This window comes from Rhineura floridana, chromosome 1 (genome assembly GCF_030035675.1).
Source record: "Rhineura floridana isolate rRhiFlo1 chromosome 1, rRhiFlo1.hap2, whole genome shotgun sequence".
Classification (NCBI taxonomy): Eukaryota; Metazoa; Chordata; class Lepidosauria; order Squamata; family Rhineuridae; genus Rhineura; species Rhineura floridana.
The window spans coordinates 80,550,922-80,568,769 of record NC_084480.1 but is presented as its reverse complement, the minus strand read 5'-3'; the positions used below and the strand labels follow the sequence as shown (position 1 = coordinate 80,568,769).

General features: G+C 37.5%; 1 protein-coding gene and 1 pseudogene across 2 annotated transcripts in view; one reads left to right on the top strand and one right to left on the bottom strand.

The window, feature by feature from the left end:
* Nucleotides 1–17,194, top strand: part of LOX (lysyl oxidase) — a 30,936-nt gene extending 13,742 nt beyond the window's left edge. The window contains exons 3-7 of one of the 2 annotated variants that reach the window (XM_061624782.1): nt 3,593–3,730; nt 5,039–5,195; nt 11,581–11,676; nt 11,783–11,898; nt 14,259–17,194. In XM_061624782.1, coding sequence (XP_061480766.1) covers nt 3,593–3,730; nt 5,039–5,195; nt 11,581–11,676; nt 11,783–11,898; nt 14,259–14,265 — 514 coding nt within the window. In that variant the 3' untranslated portion in view covers nt 14,266–17,194. Of the gene's footprint in view, nt 1–3,592; nt 3,731–5,038; nt 5,196–11,580; nt 11,677–11,782; nt 11,903–14,258 lie in introns of those variants that run through there. The other variant, XM_061624792.1, reaches the window with a different exon arrangement.
* On the bottom strand, nt 13,352–13,470 carry LOC133375741 (5S ribosomal RNA; annotated as a pseudogene).
* Nucleotides 17,195–17,848: the final 654 nt, after the last annotated feature.

Genomic DNA, 17,848 nt, shown 5'->3' with positions numbered 1-17,848 from the left:
AGTGTAATCGATTATGCGATAATCTCATTTCCACTAAAACTAATTTCTGTTTTTGATGTAGGTAATAGACAAAACAGTGATCATCTTCCACTTGACATTAATTGCCTTTTCCCTGATAATCCGCGATTAACAAATTATTACAACTCCACACTCAATAATGCCTATTTTAAAGGTAAAAGGACCATATGGTCGACATCCCTGGCCCTTAAGATAAAAAATTTCTTCTTACCTCCGATGGCAATGTCCATTTCGGAGAACTTAAAGAATTTTAATAACTTTCAAGATGCTCTAGATGAATATTCTTTTTTAATCTCAAATCTAAATGCCATCCTTTTCCCGAATTCGCATGCTGCCAAAACAAACTCAAGTGCAAACCCGAAATGGTTCGATACTGAATGTCTGGCCCTTAAACGTCAGCTAAGGATGGCCTATCTGAAATATCGACACCAAAATCTCAACCAGTTGCCTCCTGAATACTATGCTATCAAAAGGGAATATAAATTGTTGCTGGCCAATAAAAAAAGGATGGCTGTGCAGAGAGACTGGGAGACTTTAATTTATGTAGCAAGATCTAAGGACTCCAAAAATTTCTGGTCCATTATCTCCAGTGCTTTTAAAACGTCACACTTTGCATTATGTAATATCCCTCCTCAAGTGTGGGAACAACATTTTACCTCTATCTATGTGGAATCCCGAGGTAATGATTTAATCTCTTTTGATTCCCCCGATCTTATGGCCCTCCCTCCCTGGCTTCCTGTCTCTCAGGCTGAAGTTAGAGATTTAATTGCTGGATTGAAAACGACTAAGGCGCCCGGCCCCGATAATATCCCCCCAGAATTGTTAAAAAACTTCCCAGACTGGTGGGCTCCCATCTTAGCCAATCTCTTCACCAGAATTAACAACACTGGTCAATTTCCGGGTGCATGGTGTGAAGCAATAGTTGTACCCATATTTAAAAAAGGGGACAGAGAGGACCCCTACAACTACAGGCCTATTAGTCTACTATCGGTAATAGGTAAACTTTACGCAGCCTACTTGAAAGCCAAACTTGTGTCCTGGATGGAGGAACACGAGATTTTAGGACAAGAGCAGGCCGGGTTTAGGAAAGGACGTTCGGTTCTTGACCACTGCCTTGTATTGAGTCATCTTGCAGAAAAATATGCCAAGCCAAGGGGAAACGGACTCTATGTGGCTTTTGTTGATCTTAAAGCTGCTTTTGACTCCGTCCCCAGAGATAGACTCTGGTCCAAGTTAGCAATCACGTCTATTGACAAAAGGCTCCTATTCCTGATCTATAATCTCTACCAACACACTTCTTTACGTGTTCGCTGTGGCCGTGAGGGTGGCTTATCTAACAATCCCCTCCAACACGGGGGTGAGGCAGGGCTGCGTTCTAGCCCCCCTGCTATTCAATTTATACCTAAATGATCTGAACGCATGCTGCCTCTCCCAGGAATTCCACGCTCCAAAAATTGCTGAAGCAAGATGTCCCTTGCTTTTATATGCAGACGACGCTGCCCTTCTCTCCTTTTCTAAAGTGGGACTTAAACGACTACTACGGGCCTTTATGACCTATTGTAGCGAGAACCTCCTGTTTATAAACTTTTCCAAAACAAAAATCCTTGTATTTTCTTAGCATCTTCCTCCTGGATAATTAACGGCCATCAAATTGAACAGGTCTCCCAATACAAATATCTAGGCATCATCTTTCATTCTTCACTGAGCTGGGCTACCCATATAAGAGTGGCAATTTTGAATGCCCGGAACACAGTAAAGGGTCTGTTGCGATACTTTTTTTCTAAAGGGGGGCAGTATGTGCCAGCCGCTAGTCAGGTCTTCAAAGGTAAAGTCATCCCTCAGCTCTTATATGGAGCACCGATTTAGATACACTCATTTAACCCCTCAGTGGAAGCAGTCCTCTCCCTTTTTTAAGGCGAGTCTTGGGTGTACCTAGATGTGTTGCCTCGGCAGTCCTCAGATTAGAGTGTGGTTTTATCTCCCTAGAATGTCAGGCATGGTTGATGGCTTTTAGTTACTGGACCAAATTAGCGTTTAACCCTCTCTCTGGATATCTCTATGCCCTTTGGAACGATGTATATATATCTAATTCGAATAAAAAATGTATTGCAAAACTCCCACGGTTAGGTCTGTCGGGAGAATATCTATCATCTCAACCTATTAACACGGCTAAATTTTTAATTTGGACTCGGCTTAAAGACTTGGACCTGCAATCTACTATAGCCATGGCTTCTAAAACATGTTCTCCCATTTTTCTGAAATTAAAAGCGGACTTTGGCAACTCCGCTCCTTATTTGGATTTCCTTACAGCCCCCAAGTTAAAGCTAGCCTTTACTAAGGCTAGGTTTAATTCCTTACACTCGGCACTGTTAGAAGGAAGGTTCGTGGGTCGTCCTTATGAGCAACGCCTCTGTCCATGCGGAGCGGGTTCTATTGAAACCCCCCAACACATGCTCCTAAATTGTACCTTATACTCCCAGATACGTAATAAATTTCTATCTTCTTTACTTACAACCCTCCTGATATCATAATATCTTATCTCCTATCTGGCGTAGACAGAGGGATCTCCCAGCGAGTAGCTAAGTTTATCTATGCAATCCAACAAACGCGATTATCCCTGGTTTCCGAATAAGAAAGGTCCCGAAATTTTAGATTTGGTACTAATATTTGGTACTAACATACTCTGGATGTAATTTCATTTTAATCCGTATTTCACTTCACCTTTATTTTATTTCTATATGTTGTACAATTTTATACTATATGGGTCTTTGACCGTAATAAACTTTGTTGTTGTGTTTTATTTGAAATTCAGTCAAGGCCTACTTCTTCTTTTAAACAAAACATGTTACTAATTTTTTTTGAAGCTATGAATACTGGCACTGATTTGAAGAGAGGAATTGATGCTGCTGATCATAGTAGCTAAATATTTCCCCCCAAATACAGGTCCTGGACATATTAAAAAAGGGGGGTCAGATGTTAATAATAATAATAATAATAATAATAATAATAATAATAATAATAATAAAAGATTGTTTATCTGCACTATGAGTTTCCAGGGCAGGTTTCAACAAAGTAAAAATGCAATATGAAAATCAGTTAAAATAAATTGCAGTCAAATCATAGAGTGGATCCTAAAATAGGTATCGCAGGTGTCAAAGGCCAGGGTAAAGAGGTGTGTCTTCAGCACCTCTGTGAGGAAGGAATTCCGCAACATAGAGTGGCTGCCATAGAAAATGCCCTCTCCCAGGCTACTGCCCCTGTAATTGGGGTTGGTGGAACTATCAAGAGGGCCCTGTCTACCAATCTTAACAGCCAAGGGGGTCTGCATAGCAGAAGGTGGTCTTTTTTGTTAATTAAATATAATGGGAAAACATTACTTGAAACCCATACTATATTCAAAAGAATGGGTCCGTACTGCATTGGAAATGGTTAAAGCTTCAGCTTTTGGAAAATTGGATTCTCCATAAGTTCCCAGAGTGTTTCAACCAACATGAATACAGATGTCACACTGTAAGCTAAAGCTTGTTGAACAAGCAATTTCAAGCCTATTTTATGTATGTTTATATCATTGCAGCTCAGCTTACAGGTCAGATGTCAGAGACTATGATAGCCGAATGCTTCTGAGATTCCCTCAGAGAGTGAAAAACCAAGGCACATCAGATTTTCTACCAAGCAGACCACGATACTCATGGGAGTGGCACAGCTGTCATCAGTGAGTGAAATGCTTAGTATGGTACTTTTCAATTATGTTCATTTGCTATTTGGTTGTTGTGATATGGTCCCCCCCTTCACTTGCTGCTGTGTGGAAAACAGCAACAGTGGAACCCTTTCCCACTGAACTCAAGTTTATGACTTTAAGAATTTAAAAGAAATAGGACCATTCCAATGTGACAGAAAATGATAACTTGTTTCTCTTCACTGTATTTAAAATACTAATACTAATAACAACATTGTGTGGACCTTGGACATAAAGGGCATAATTATTTAACAACTAGTGAAAACAGTGGGTGGTTAAATTCATTCAACTTAATGTAATTTTGCTACCAGACCTCTTGAACTAAATGAGAGTTTCCTGTATCTGAGAAGAATTTAAAGATGTTTGTTAATCTAGTTATGGTTTTATAATCTGAAGACTGTCAAACAACAGAAGGAAGTTTTTCTTTTTCGGCTGCTTAGGTCACACAAAGGGCAAATATGTCCGTAATTGACTTTGGATTGGCCTTCACCAACATGGTACCCTCCAGATGTTTTGTACTACAACTCCCATCAGGGCCCTGAGGTTGGCAAAGGCTGCTTTAGACCCTAAGAGGGAAGCTTGTGTTGAAGTGTTGTTTGATTTCATGTTCTGTTGTATATGCCATAAGCAACAATAGCAGAGTATAACCCTTCCTGTTACTCTGTTGTGAGAAAAATGATGTAGCAGTGCAACAAAGGCTTTTCAGAACATGACCAAGAAATACTCATAAACATAACAAGGCAATTTGTGTAAAACTAGGACATGAGAAAATATAACACAGCGGAGCTTGAAGCAAAAGCTCAAATTATTTTGCATAAATTATTGGGGCTACTGATAAAAAAATCAGAGACAACACTGTCCTTGGAATTTATATTATGCAAGATAAGCATTTTTAGTTAGATAAACAATGCTCAAGGGCAACAGTTGAAGGATGAACTATTCATATATAGTCATTTAGGTGCTTCCTACTCTCATTGCAACAGGAAATTTTGAAACAACAATGATCATGCATTGCTTTGTCTTTAAACAAATTACATGATATATAGCAATTTACTTTTAAGAGCTACTTTTTATATAATTGTTGAATAATGGAACTATATGTAGAGAATAATATCACAGGGCAACAAAATATTAACCCATTAGTCTTGATTACTAAACAGTGATTGTAAAGATTTATGTTAAAGATTTACATTAATTGCTTTGCTGGATAACGGTTACTATTATGGATGTTGGTTTAACTTTACAAAAAGCAAATCTTGTAAATCTTTGCCTGTGGTTTAACAGACATTACCACAGTATGGATGAATTCAGCCATTATGACTTGCTTGAAGCAAGCTCCCAGAGGAGAGTAGCTGAAGGACACAAAGCAAGTTTTTGTCTCGAAGATACTTCTTGCGATTATGGATACTATAGGCGATTTGCATGTACGGCACATACACAGGTAAGACAGATTAATAAAATTTTGTCTTTGCTGTCAGAATACAGACTGATTTCTTCTTCCGGGAAGGGTGACTTAGCCTGTGCCTGCTTTTGAGACGGGCTCCCGCCTCAAAAGAAGCTTATTCAGATATATCAGTCAGTTTTTTCTTTTTTTTTTGACTGATTAAACTTCTCCCGGGTAGGGAGAAACGAAGAGATTAACCTCAAAGCCTATTTTTGTTGGGACGACCAGATCTCATTAATTTATGGGACGAGGTCCAGCCGACGAAGGTGGGACGGATTTTCAACAGCAAGCTCTATCTGTTAAAGCGAACGTTCATCTTATCTTCTAAGAGAGAACGCACTAACAGGCAAGCACCCTTCTTTCTATATTTTTCTTTTACTTGACTTAAATTGTTGCTGTTTAAAAGAGATTTGCCAGATTGATCGGTTTTTGACATCTCACTGGGGAGCCATAACTTCTCTCTGCTACGCACTAATTAATAGCTTATCTCTGTTTTTGTTGCAAAAAGCTGTCCTGGATTTGCATTCTAAAGATATACACAGAAGAGGGATTTCTATTCCAGATTTTTATTTTGAAGAATATTATACTGTCTGAGACTACTCTCTTTTTGGTCTATTTTATTTTGACGAATCTGTTTCTTGACGACTGCCATTAATTGTTTCGATCCTGGGAACTGCATTTTGTTTACTTAACTATGGAGAGATAAGGCTGTCTGCTCTGTTTATACTGTGATGTCACCAAGTTTGGAGTATTAACCCAATTGTTGCTGAAATAAGAAGTGGTTTTCCTATATTTTTTTTTTAAATGGCAATTAAGAAAGTGGCTGAGAATCTGGAAATAACTATGTTTCAGAAAATAATGGATGAGATTGAGATAACGAAACAAAACCTGCGACAGGGTTGTAAGGAGCTGAAAATTGAATTGAGTAAAATGACGCAGGAGATTAAAGATATAGGGGTCCCTGTGAGAGAGGTGACCCTGGAAGGGGTCCCTGTGAGAGAGGAGACCCCGGAGATTGGAACAAACGTGGAACAGGAAAAAGATTTGGAGTCTATGGACTTTAGAAATAAAATCTATTGTTTGGAGACACAGGAGATTAAAGACATAGGGGTCCCTGTGAGAGAGGAGACCCTGGAGACTGGAACAGGGGTCCCTGTGAGAGAGGAGACCCTGGAGACTGGAACAGGGGTCCCTGTGAGAGAGGAGACCCCGGAGATTGGAACAAACGTGGAACAGGAAAAAGATTTGGAGTCTATGGACTTTAGAAATAAAATCTATTGTTTGGAACTCAATGTTATCTCTGAAGAAATTAATGAAGATTCTAGAGATAAAGTTATCAATGGCATGGATAATCTTCTGGACTGGAATGATGTGATGGAGCCCAATATAGAGAAAATTTATGGAATTAACTGCAGCCATGTAACAATGGAAAAACTTTCAAGAGATGACCCAGTGTATTTTGAAAAAAAGAACAGAGATATGATTTTACAGCAGTATTTCAGCAACCTATTCAGAATGGATGGCAAGAAAATATTTGGGATAGAGGTAATTCCCATCAGACTCTTACTATATGACTATGGCTTTGACAGCAAGATTATTATGGAATACTGATAATGGAAGATTGGATACTGAAATTACTGGACTTAACAAGACTACTGAAGATGGAAGATGGAAAATGGAACTAATAGGGATAATAGAACAATGGCTACTGAAATTACTGAACCTAACAGATTCTGATGTGATGGATTAATTGAAATGTTTATTTTGACTATGGTTATGACAATAAGATTATCATAATTAGTAATGAGATGGATTAATTGATATGCTTATCTGGAAAAAAAAATTGATAGATATATTTCTTAAAGAATTGAAACCTCTCTTTGACTTTTTGTGGAAAGAATAAAGTAATGTTTATGAGATTTGATGATTAAGTAAGATAACTATTGGAGGAAAGTGATTTTATAATATGACTTAAGAGACAGGATTGTTATATATTATAGACTTATAACTGATCTGATCTTTGACAAATGGGAAGTCAATATTTTACTCTTTATTTTTTATTTTTATTTTTATTTTTATTTTTATTTTTTTTGTTTAACTATCTTTGATTTTGTTTTTTGTCTTTGAATGTTTTATGATTTCATCTTGTATGTTTTATGAAAATTTGAATAAAAATTATTGAAAAAAAAAAAAAGAATACAGACTGATTTCAGCCATCAGTTTTAACAGTAAAACAGTAATGCCACATAGGAATACTCTATAGCCAGTTTTATAAACTTTCATTCTCCCGCTCTCTTTAGGCTTAGGGTAGGTATCTTCTAAGAGCATAGGGGTATGGTTAGTGGAAGTTGATGCTTTAGGTTTTGTTTGGGCTAGTGGACTCTTTTCGGTTATTGTCCGGTGGAGTAAGTTAGAATAGCATGCCACAGCAGGCTGAGGATAGGAGAATAGTGCAAAGAACCCTCTTCTGTGAAAAGTGTTCTGTGGTTCTCTGTGGCAGTTTTGCCAAACAAATAGGTCATCGTACTGATAGATTTTCATAGATTAAGTCCTAATCTTGTCTACTTATAAGTGTCCCTTTGAATTCAGTGGGGCTTACTCCTAGGTAAGTGGGGTTAGGATTGCAGCCTATACCACCAGACTGGATGGAATATTATCATAATGCAGACATATGACATTTTTAGAGATCTGTGCAAAGAATTGATCAGTACTTCCATAACTTGATACCCAGAGGTAGTCCACAACTTTTAGGAGAGGCTTACAAGTAGCGAGTAAAACAGTAGCTTTGAACTTTCAGTAGTTTGCTCATTTATTTTGCTGTTTTGGTCTGAAGGGAGATTGTTCTTGTGTATCTTCATGGGCCTTGCAATATTCATCTTTAGCTATTGTACTTTGAAAACTCACCTCTACGTAAATCCAGAGTGTTCTTTATCAATATTCCAATGAATACCCAGTTCTATTGTTATTTCTCTTGTTGAATCAAAAGCTGTATGATACACAGCAATATGGTATCAATTTAGAGACATGTCATAGTAAGAACGGAAATAAAGAACAACACATTGATTCAGTATATTGTAATATCTGTAAAAATACAGGGCTGTCAGATACAAAAATGCTAGTGCACTTCAGTTACCTCTCAACATACAATCCATTCATTCTTTCATTTGATATTATATTAAATATGAAACATCTACAGGTAATGCCCTCACATTAATAAGCATTTGTGAAAGACAATGTGTTTCTAATATTTTTTGTGCTTTAAATTTGTGAAATGTAAGAACAAAAAATTCAACTAGTGAAATACCTATAGTGATCTAAACAGACACAACTCTGCAGTAACTGTAATGAAATGTTCTTGATCAGACTTACATGCAAAAACATTATGCGTCAACATTAGTCACAAAGTTAGACTGGGAATGACCACATTCCTAGCATATGCAGCAGACTATAGGCAAGTTGTGGATAAAGGTTTAGATTAAATTTTGTTTACCTCAATGTGTAACTTTTAATACTAATTATGTTTGTATTATTTTGGAATCTCCTGTTACTTCATGCAGTTTTCAGCAGCATTACTTGAGTTCTGTGTTGTTACATGCCCTCACGTTGATTACTACTTATGGCAACCCAATGAATCAGCAACCTCCAATAGTATAACCATCTTGTTCTGATCTTGTAAGTTCAGGTCTGTGGCTTCCTTTATGGAATCAATCCATCTCGTTTGGTCTTCCTCTTTTTTTACTCCCTTCTGTTTCTCCCAGCATTATTGCCTTTTCTAGTGAATCATGTCTTCTCGTTGATGTGTCCAAAGTACGATAACCTCAGTTTCATCATTTTAGCTTCTAGTGATAGTTCTGGTTTAATTTGTTTGAACACCCAATTATTTGTCTTTTACGCAGTCCATGGTATGCTCAAAGCTCTCCTCCAACACCACATTTCAAATGAGTTGATTTTTCTCTTACCCACTTTTTTCACTGTCCAACTTTCACATCCATACATAGAGATTGGGAATCCCATGGTCTGAATGAGCCTGACTTTAGTGTTCAGTGATACATCCCTTGCATTTGACAACCTTTTCTAGTTCTCTCATAGTTGCCCTCCCCAGTCATAGCCTTCTTCTGACTTCTTGACTATTGTCTCCCTTTTGGTTAATGACTGTGGAAGGTATTGATAATCCTTGACAGGTTCAATGTCCCCATTGTCAACTTTAAAGTTACATAAATCTTCTGTTGTCATTACTTCAGTCTTCTTGACTTTCAGCTGTAGTCCTGCTTTATGCTTTCCTCTTGAACTTTCATCAGCATTCGTTTCAAATTATTACTGGTTTCTGCTAGTAACATGGTATCATCTGCATATCCCTCCAATTTTCACACCTCCTTCATCTTGGTCCAGTCCCGCTTTCCATATGATATGTTCTGCATATAGATTAAACAAATAGGGTGATAAAATACACCCGTCTCACACCCTTTCCGATTGGGAACCAATCAGTTTCTCCGTATTCTGTCTTTACAGTAGCCTTTTGTCCAGAGTATAGGTTGTGTATCAGAATAATCAGATGCTGTGTCACCCCCATTTCTTTTAAAGCATTCCATAGTTTTTCATAATCTACACAGTCAAAGGCTTTGCTGTAATCTATAAAGCACAGGGTGATTTCCTTCTGAAATTCCTTGGTCCGTTCCATTATCCAACGTATGTTTGCAATATGATCTCTGGTACCTCTTTCCTTTCTAAATCCAGCTTGGACATCTAGCACTTCTCGCTCCATATATTTGTAGAATCTTGAGCATTACTTTACTTGCATGGGATATTAAGGCAATAGTTCGATAATTACTGCATTCCCTGGGATCTCCTTTCTTTGGAATTGGGATGTATACTGTATTAAACCCTTCCAGTCTGTGGGCCATGGTTGTGTTTTCCACATTTGTTTATTTATTTATTTGTTTATTATTTGATTTATATCCCACCCTTCCTCCCAGCAGGAGGAAATTTTTGTCAGTTTGGACAGATTCAGTCTCAGTAACTTGTAGCAACTCTATTGGTATGTAGTTCTGTAGGCTTGCTAATTTGGTGATGTTGCAGGTGGCAGCCAATTGCAATACACAGTCCCTGGCTGTATTGGTTGCCAGGGATCATAGTACAAGTATAGAGAAACTCACAACTACCTCTTAAGAGTGCCTGCAAAGTTTTTTCTAACTCTTCTACAACTGGCTAGCCAAGTCTATCAAGCAGTATAACATCTGATTGCTACTTCAAATTCTTTTAGAATATTTGTGGCTTCATCTGTTTCAAGACCTGTACTTGTTTTGCAGTATTTTCCTCAGCATATGAAGACAACATCCTGTTTTTTTTAAAATGCATGCATCTGCCAGCTCTCAGTATACTGATGAGCTTCCTCTCCATAGCAAGCACACGGTTCTTGCCAAGTGACACACAATCTGTGGCCAAACATTGTACTTTTGTTAGGGGCAGTCAGACACCACTTGAAATGATTTCAGGGTTGCGAAAGGGACTAGACCGCGCACATTACGTAGACCTAAAGGGCTGTAAGTTCATGGCTTAAGGGGAGCTGTCATTTCAGCACAATAATATGTTTCATAAAGTTAAGTCTACTTTTAATCTAGCAAAACAGCAATGGAGAACTGAGAAAGCCTAACATAAGTCCTGTTTTACTAAGCTATTCCCATGAACATAACAGCCTGCTAAATCTGACCAAAGGCCCATCTGGTCCAGCATCCTGTTCTCAGTGGCCAGCCAAATGCCCACAAGGAGGTCTTGAGTGCAAAACCACTCTCCCCACTTGCGATACCCAGCAACTGGTATTCAGAGGCATATTGCCTTGTAAAGTGAAGGTAGAATGTGCCCATTGTGGCTAGTAACTATTGGTACCCTTATCCTCCACGAAAGTGGCTTCCTTGCTTTGTACAGAAAAGCAATTCTGTTGTTGAACTGTTGAATGCAAAACAATTATGCTAGAATCTGAACTTTTTTTTGTAATGGCCATGATATTCATATATCAGGACACCAGTCATTTTTATGGAAAGAATAGAGACAATAAGGTGTTATATTGTGATATACAGTAGGGCCCCACTCATACGGCGGGTTACGTTCCAGACCCCCACCTAAAAGCAAAACCCACCTAAAAGCGGAATTCATTCAATAGAATGGTGCCCGACGCCCAAAAAACACAGTAAAAGTGGAACAAGAGCTGTATGAGTGGGGCCTTACTCTAATTGAAAGCCGCTGTATTAGCGAGCCACCGAAAAGCGGGGCCCTAGTGTACTGAGAAATTGTAGCTATTAAGCAAGTTTCTTGACATTTGTCAACAGTGTACTGATTTTTTTAAAAAACTGTTAGCCTCTCACTTGTATCTACACTTTTCTCCTAGGGACTGAGTCCTGGGTGTTATGACACATACAATGCTGACATAGACTGCCAATGGATTGATATTACAGATGTAAAACCTGGAAATTACATTTTAAAGGTATGAAAATTACATTTTAAAGTTATTAAAGTTTTATCAATTAGCAGCTTTGTGTAATAATATAATCCTATGAAATTGCAAAGTATAGCATGTTTTTCTTTTGCAGGTTAGTGTAAACCCAAGCTACTTGGTACCAGAATCAGACTACTCCAACAATGTAGTACGTTGCGATATCCGCTATACAGGTAACCATGCATATGCATCTGGTTGCACAATTTCTCCGTAAGTACTTTTTGGTTTAAATATTTTTGTAGTATAATTAACATATTTTATGGTCCTTAGGGAAAAGTGTGTAGTAACAACAGGAAGTGCAGTATGTATTTTATAGAATGACCGTTTTTGGACACACCTATGGTTTAGCATTACAGCCCCAAGCCTAGGGATCGAGCACTCCCCCTTCCTTTGGTGGATTGGTGAGAACAGAAGTATTCACTTCTGTTTTTAAACTAACAGCTCCTTTTTATATTTCAGGAGAACTCTGGTTAGTTTAAACAAGCTAGGATCAAACTGTGATTTATGATCATGACTTGTTTGAACAAACCATGGTTTGAATTAACCAGAATTCCTTTGAGTTCAAATGCAACAAAGAACTCTGGTTAAGTTAAAAGTGAAAGCAGATTATTGAAATTTATTACCCGCCCTTCATCCAAATGTCCTAGGGTGAGTTACAGTTTTAAAATATGTTTCCATATTTTAAAGGAACAAGGAACAAGTGGGGGAACAAGTGGAACAAGGAACAAGTGGGGGAGATTGTACAAGCCTGAGACATGTGGATGTAATGCTAACACATAGTGCTAAACTATGTCTAAAAAAGTTCATTCTATAAAATACATGCAGCACTTCCTATTGTTATAACAATGGCTGCGTTCATATGTCACACTAAATCATAGTTACTGTGAATACAATCCCTGACTTAGCGTTACATTCAAGCCAAAGATCATGGTTTGTTTTACTTCAAACAAGCCACGGGTAAAATACGGTTTGATCTTTGCTTTCCAGTTGTGGTTTGTTGATCTTTGCTTCAGATGTAATACTAAGTCAGGGATTGTGGTTTATTACTTACACTCGTACTGGGGGAGGACCAAAGCGGGAGTAATCTCGGTGTTCACGGTAAACCAATAACCATGGTTCACCATAATGTGTGAATGTGGCCAGTTTCTTTCATTTGGCTTTTCATATAATCAATATAATTAAATGGCCTAGAATGACCCTACAATAATGCAAGTGTTGAGTTGCTTGCCAAGTCAGATTCTTTCTGAAATACTTCTTCAGAAAACTTGTTTTGAGGATTTAAAGGGATTTGTACTTTCCTACTGCAGCAGGACTTAGTGAGCCTCAGCTGCTATTCCTGACTCACACAACTCTCTGGATACGTCTTATCTATTTCACATACAGAGCATCATCACAAAGCCACGGAGAAGATTGCTAACGAAGTCCAAACAGATCCATGCTAACTTTTTATTTCCATACCTAGCCCCTTAGGGTTTGCTCATATACAGCTAGTCTGGTGTATCCTTCAGGCCCACAATTGCATGGATTCATGGTTTGTTGTTATTGTTATATGCCTTCAAGTCAATTACGACTTATGGCGACCCTATCAATCTTTTTTTGCATATATTCATAGGGTTTTCATGGTAAGAGGTATTCAGAGGTGGTTTACCATTGCCTTCCTCTAAGCCTATGGCACCCAGTATTCCCAGGCGGTCTCCCATCCAAGTACTAACCAGTCCTGACCCTGCTTAGCTTCCAAGATCAGACCAGATTGGGCGTGTTCAAGGTAGTATGGCCATAGGTAGTGCAAATTAATATGTTAATTTGTATGGTAGTGCAAATTAATCTGACCAGTGATAGAACTGCTGATTGTCTCTTGGGCAGTACTGTACCACACAGTCATAGGAGTCACTGTGTTTGTATATCTCTCTGTTTGCATTGTTTCTGTATGCATATGTGAACCTGGGAGATGGAAATGTTACGAGTGCACATTGTTACCCAGTTTCCATGTTTATTCCTCAACTAGCATTAAGGAATGTAATACAAGGCACATCCTAAATACTACCAACACTACTACTACTACTGGGAAAATAAATTTTAATCAAAACAACCAATTGAACTTACTTTTGTCACTATCAGCCCAAAGTTACAGTTGGTCTACAGAATTGTTAACAGTGTGAGTTTGTGGAAGCCTAAGAACTAGAACAGCAGGATTCCGAGAGGTCAGCAGTAATATTAGCAAAGCTGCAAGAGGAATTTATCACAGCTTCTCACTATGCTAAGAACTAATTTAAAACAACATGCTGGGAACAACCCCTTTTCTTTAAGAACCAGGCACAATTCCATTTGGATATAATGAAACATTTTCTAAGATCGCTAGAGCTTGGATTAAAAGCCTTATAAGTAACACTCATGAATATTACACAGGCCTGTGCATGGGTGCAGCCAACAGTGTTTTGCCTTTTACTCTAAAAGTAATGTGCTAATGTTGCTTAAATTTCAAATCCAGCTGCCATTTCTCATTTTCTGTTTAGTACTTTTGTTTTGATATACAGTATGTTATAGTTAACTATTTCTTTTCTCTTTAATAGATATTAAGATGAAAGAAAAAATATGCATCAGTGCCCAAGGTTTTGAGATGAAATTAGTTTATAAACTGAGACAGGATGTAAAAACTTCTGAAAACTAAAAAAGGACCAGAGTATATACAATGAATTTTAATACGACTGAAGTATTAAGACCTTCTTCAGAATGAATTTTGTTGCTCAATTCATGCGTTCAGCGTTTGAGGACAGTGGAAGATTGGTGCTTTATACACAGAATTTCAAATTCTACAAGAAGTTAACCCATTCACAGAAATGCCTTGTCTTTGACTGCTGGAAATCAGTACAGTATTTGTGAATGAGCTTAAGGAACAATTTAAAGGGTGTTCATATAGGCTGAGATCCAAAGAGCTACTTTAGGTTTCATCTGAAGGTTCATGTATGCCCAATGGGATCTTACACATTTTATTTTGAACAGCAGACACACCCACCCACTCCATATCACAAAACTACTTCTGACATTCTCTTCCCCTTTGGATGTTTCTTGCTGTATGGCAAGGGGGCATGGCACTGCTGTCCAAAGCCTTTTTGGGGTCATAGAGTTAATTTCACAATTCTTTGGTTTGCAGCCATATAATACATAAAAATGAGGAGGAGGAAAGATCAGTGGTCATGGGGCAAAATCTGGACCCGCTGGGAAAAAATGAAGTTCCATTGGAACTAAAAAACCTAGCTTGATACGTTTCTATCCTTGGGACAAAATGTATTGTTCACATTAAGAACGGTTAATACTTAGTGTGTAGCAGTGCCTGTTAATTACATCTTTTCATATGAAAGGTATTTACATTTTAAAAGTATTAGCAGGAAAGCATCTTCTTAAACCCAAAGTATATTGATATTTTGACACAAGCTGTTTCTCAGAATTATGGAACACTGAGTTGCCCATTTCCAATGCTTGTTAAAGATTGCTTTGCATATTTTCTTTCCTTCTGTATAGCTCTAAAGATTTTCAATTACAAGTATCAAGAAACTATTCCCCATTGATAGAACTGGAGTAACTTGGATTAAAGCTGATATATACACTTGGCAGAACAATTGGACTATTTTCAAAGTTGACATTGCCCAATATATTCCATTATTTAGGGGAAATTTAAATTTAATTTGGTTAGATAAACAGATAACAATATAATCTAGTGGCATCACAAAACAAGTCTTATTTGTGAGGAGGGGGCTAATGTATGTTCTCCATGAACACCGACTTTTAAACTGTTTAGGCACTTAGAAAGAATGAAGTTTAAAAAATTATACTAACATAAACTGAGTAGGCAGCATAGTAAATAATACAGTATTATATGATAATACCTGACATGCAAGATAGGACTACTAGTAGTTCAAGAGCCAAATTTGTAAATAATCCAAGTTAAAAAAATACAACTCCAAATTGACAATTGGTTGTTTAGGTAGAAGAATTATACCTCCTTTTGATAAAACCCAATTAATGAAATAGATGAGGGTTCCCCCCCCCAAAAAACTGTGAAATAATTTCTAATGGAGTCTTCCTTCCCACTACCAGCTTTCTGAAAGTCCCTATAAATATTCAGTTGTTGGCTATGCTTTGTTAGCTGTTGACATCAAAATTGCTGCACTTTGAGTGTATTCCATATATTAAATACTGTATGTAAAAAGTGATACGCTAGATGTGGGGAATATAAGGTCATTTTCAATCATTGGAGGTATATGATGGCTTGGAACAATATGCAATTTTAGACCAAGAGTCATCCAGACAACCTCCTCTGCTCCATTAGTACTAGAATTTGTTTAGTATGTTTAAATCAAATGTTTGTCTTATCTGGGGCAACAAGCCCATCATACTTTCTGTCTAGCCTGACAAGACCTGTTTCCCCCTTGCAGCTTGACAGTGCTTACCTCTTATCTTTGATAGCTCTCAAGGATGTTGAACTATCATTCCTGGTCACCATATGCCAACATTACACATGAACATACAACATTTCATTTGTCAACAACTATATTGTCTACACGATATACATTCAAGCTACCATGCCTGCCTATATGTAGGGTTTTTTTTTTTTTTTTAGTGTATTAGCACCAGGAACAATTGTGGCTGGTATTGGGGAGCCAGTGACTACTGAGAGAAACAGGGGCTCAGGAAAGCTGATGGCCCTATGGTGGCAGCTCAAAGAGGTAGGAGTGGCCTACTTGCTGCAGTATTTCCCATTACAAAGTCTTGTTTTCCTTTACTGAAAAAAGTATCTGCTGTTACTTGTGAACAGAATTATTTGACACTTTTGGATTCAGGCCTTAGCCAAGATTTACTTTGCCAAGATTAGTCTAACAAAGAAAGTTACTAATTCATGAAGATTCATTGCAATTTGGAAGATTTTCTTGTGGTCCTTGGAACATATGAGAAATTAAATAGGCCACATATTTTGTGAGAAACGAATCCTTTTGCATTCTTACTGCATGACACAGAAAACAGAAATATTTTCTTCACTTTTTTGGCTGTCTCATAATTTGGACTGTAGCACAGAAAATGTTCCTAATCCAACCATTTCAGGTTCAAATCTACAGGACTTCTAACGGTAAGCCATCATGAACATTTTTTCAGTCAGCCTTTTTGTACATTCTTATAGGTTCAGTTGGACATAATAGAAGCTGTATACTTATTTCTTTAAAAGTGGTCTACCCTGTGCCTCACATCAAAATTATTTCACATTCCAGATATTATAAAGGTGCTTACATATTTTAACTTGAATTTGCTGTCAGGAAATTTTAAGCAACCAAATGTTAAAAATTCAGTGAAGAGCCACTCTTTATGCAAGGAATTTCCCCCCCCAAATATACTTGTGAAATCTGCATCTTTCTCTGAGAGGTTATTTATAATTATCCATACACTAGCTTTGTTTTCTTCATTGCACTTCCATATTCTTGTTTTTAATTCTTGTATCGTGGTTGCAAATTTATGTGAAAGTGATCTGAATAAATTTGTTTTTCACCTGCTCAGAATATCTTCCCATGGTTCACTAAAATGTAGTCCAAATCTTTATATACATGATGGTATTTGTTCTTCTCCATGGGGAAAGCATTTGAATCTCAGAAAAGTACAAATAGGAGGCTACAATATAAAATATACATAGAAATGTAAATACAAATATGAGGGTATGTAAATGTCAGTTGATGAAATGCAATTCAATTATCAGACTAAGAGACTGTTTAGTATCAGCACAGTACCTGACACAATGGAACCGTCAGTTCAATAATGCTGCTAAACAAAACATTAAGAATGTATTTTAAGACTGCTAGACTTTCTATATTAGTGCTTTTTAAATGATGCTACTTTCAGTATGACAGGTGGCACAAATATTTGAAAAGTACTGGTCTATATGAATAGAAAACATGAAACTGCATCCACTTGATACTGGTTTCACATGTAGCCATGTCTAGTGCTAGTTCCTTTGACCAAAAGCGTTGCTGAGAAGCTAGCAAAAAATTAAAAGGGGCACTTTTAAAATTTCCTTGCTGTTCTAGACACCCCATAGGAATTCACTAATAGGCAAAAAACTTTGCGGTTTAAGAACGTACCTATAGCCAACAAATATTTCTATCAAACTTTAAAAAGC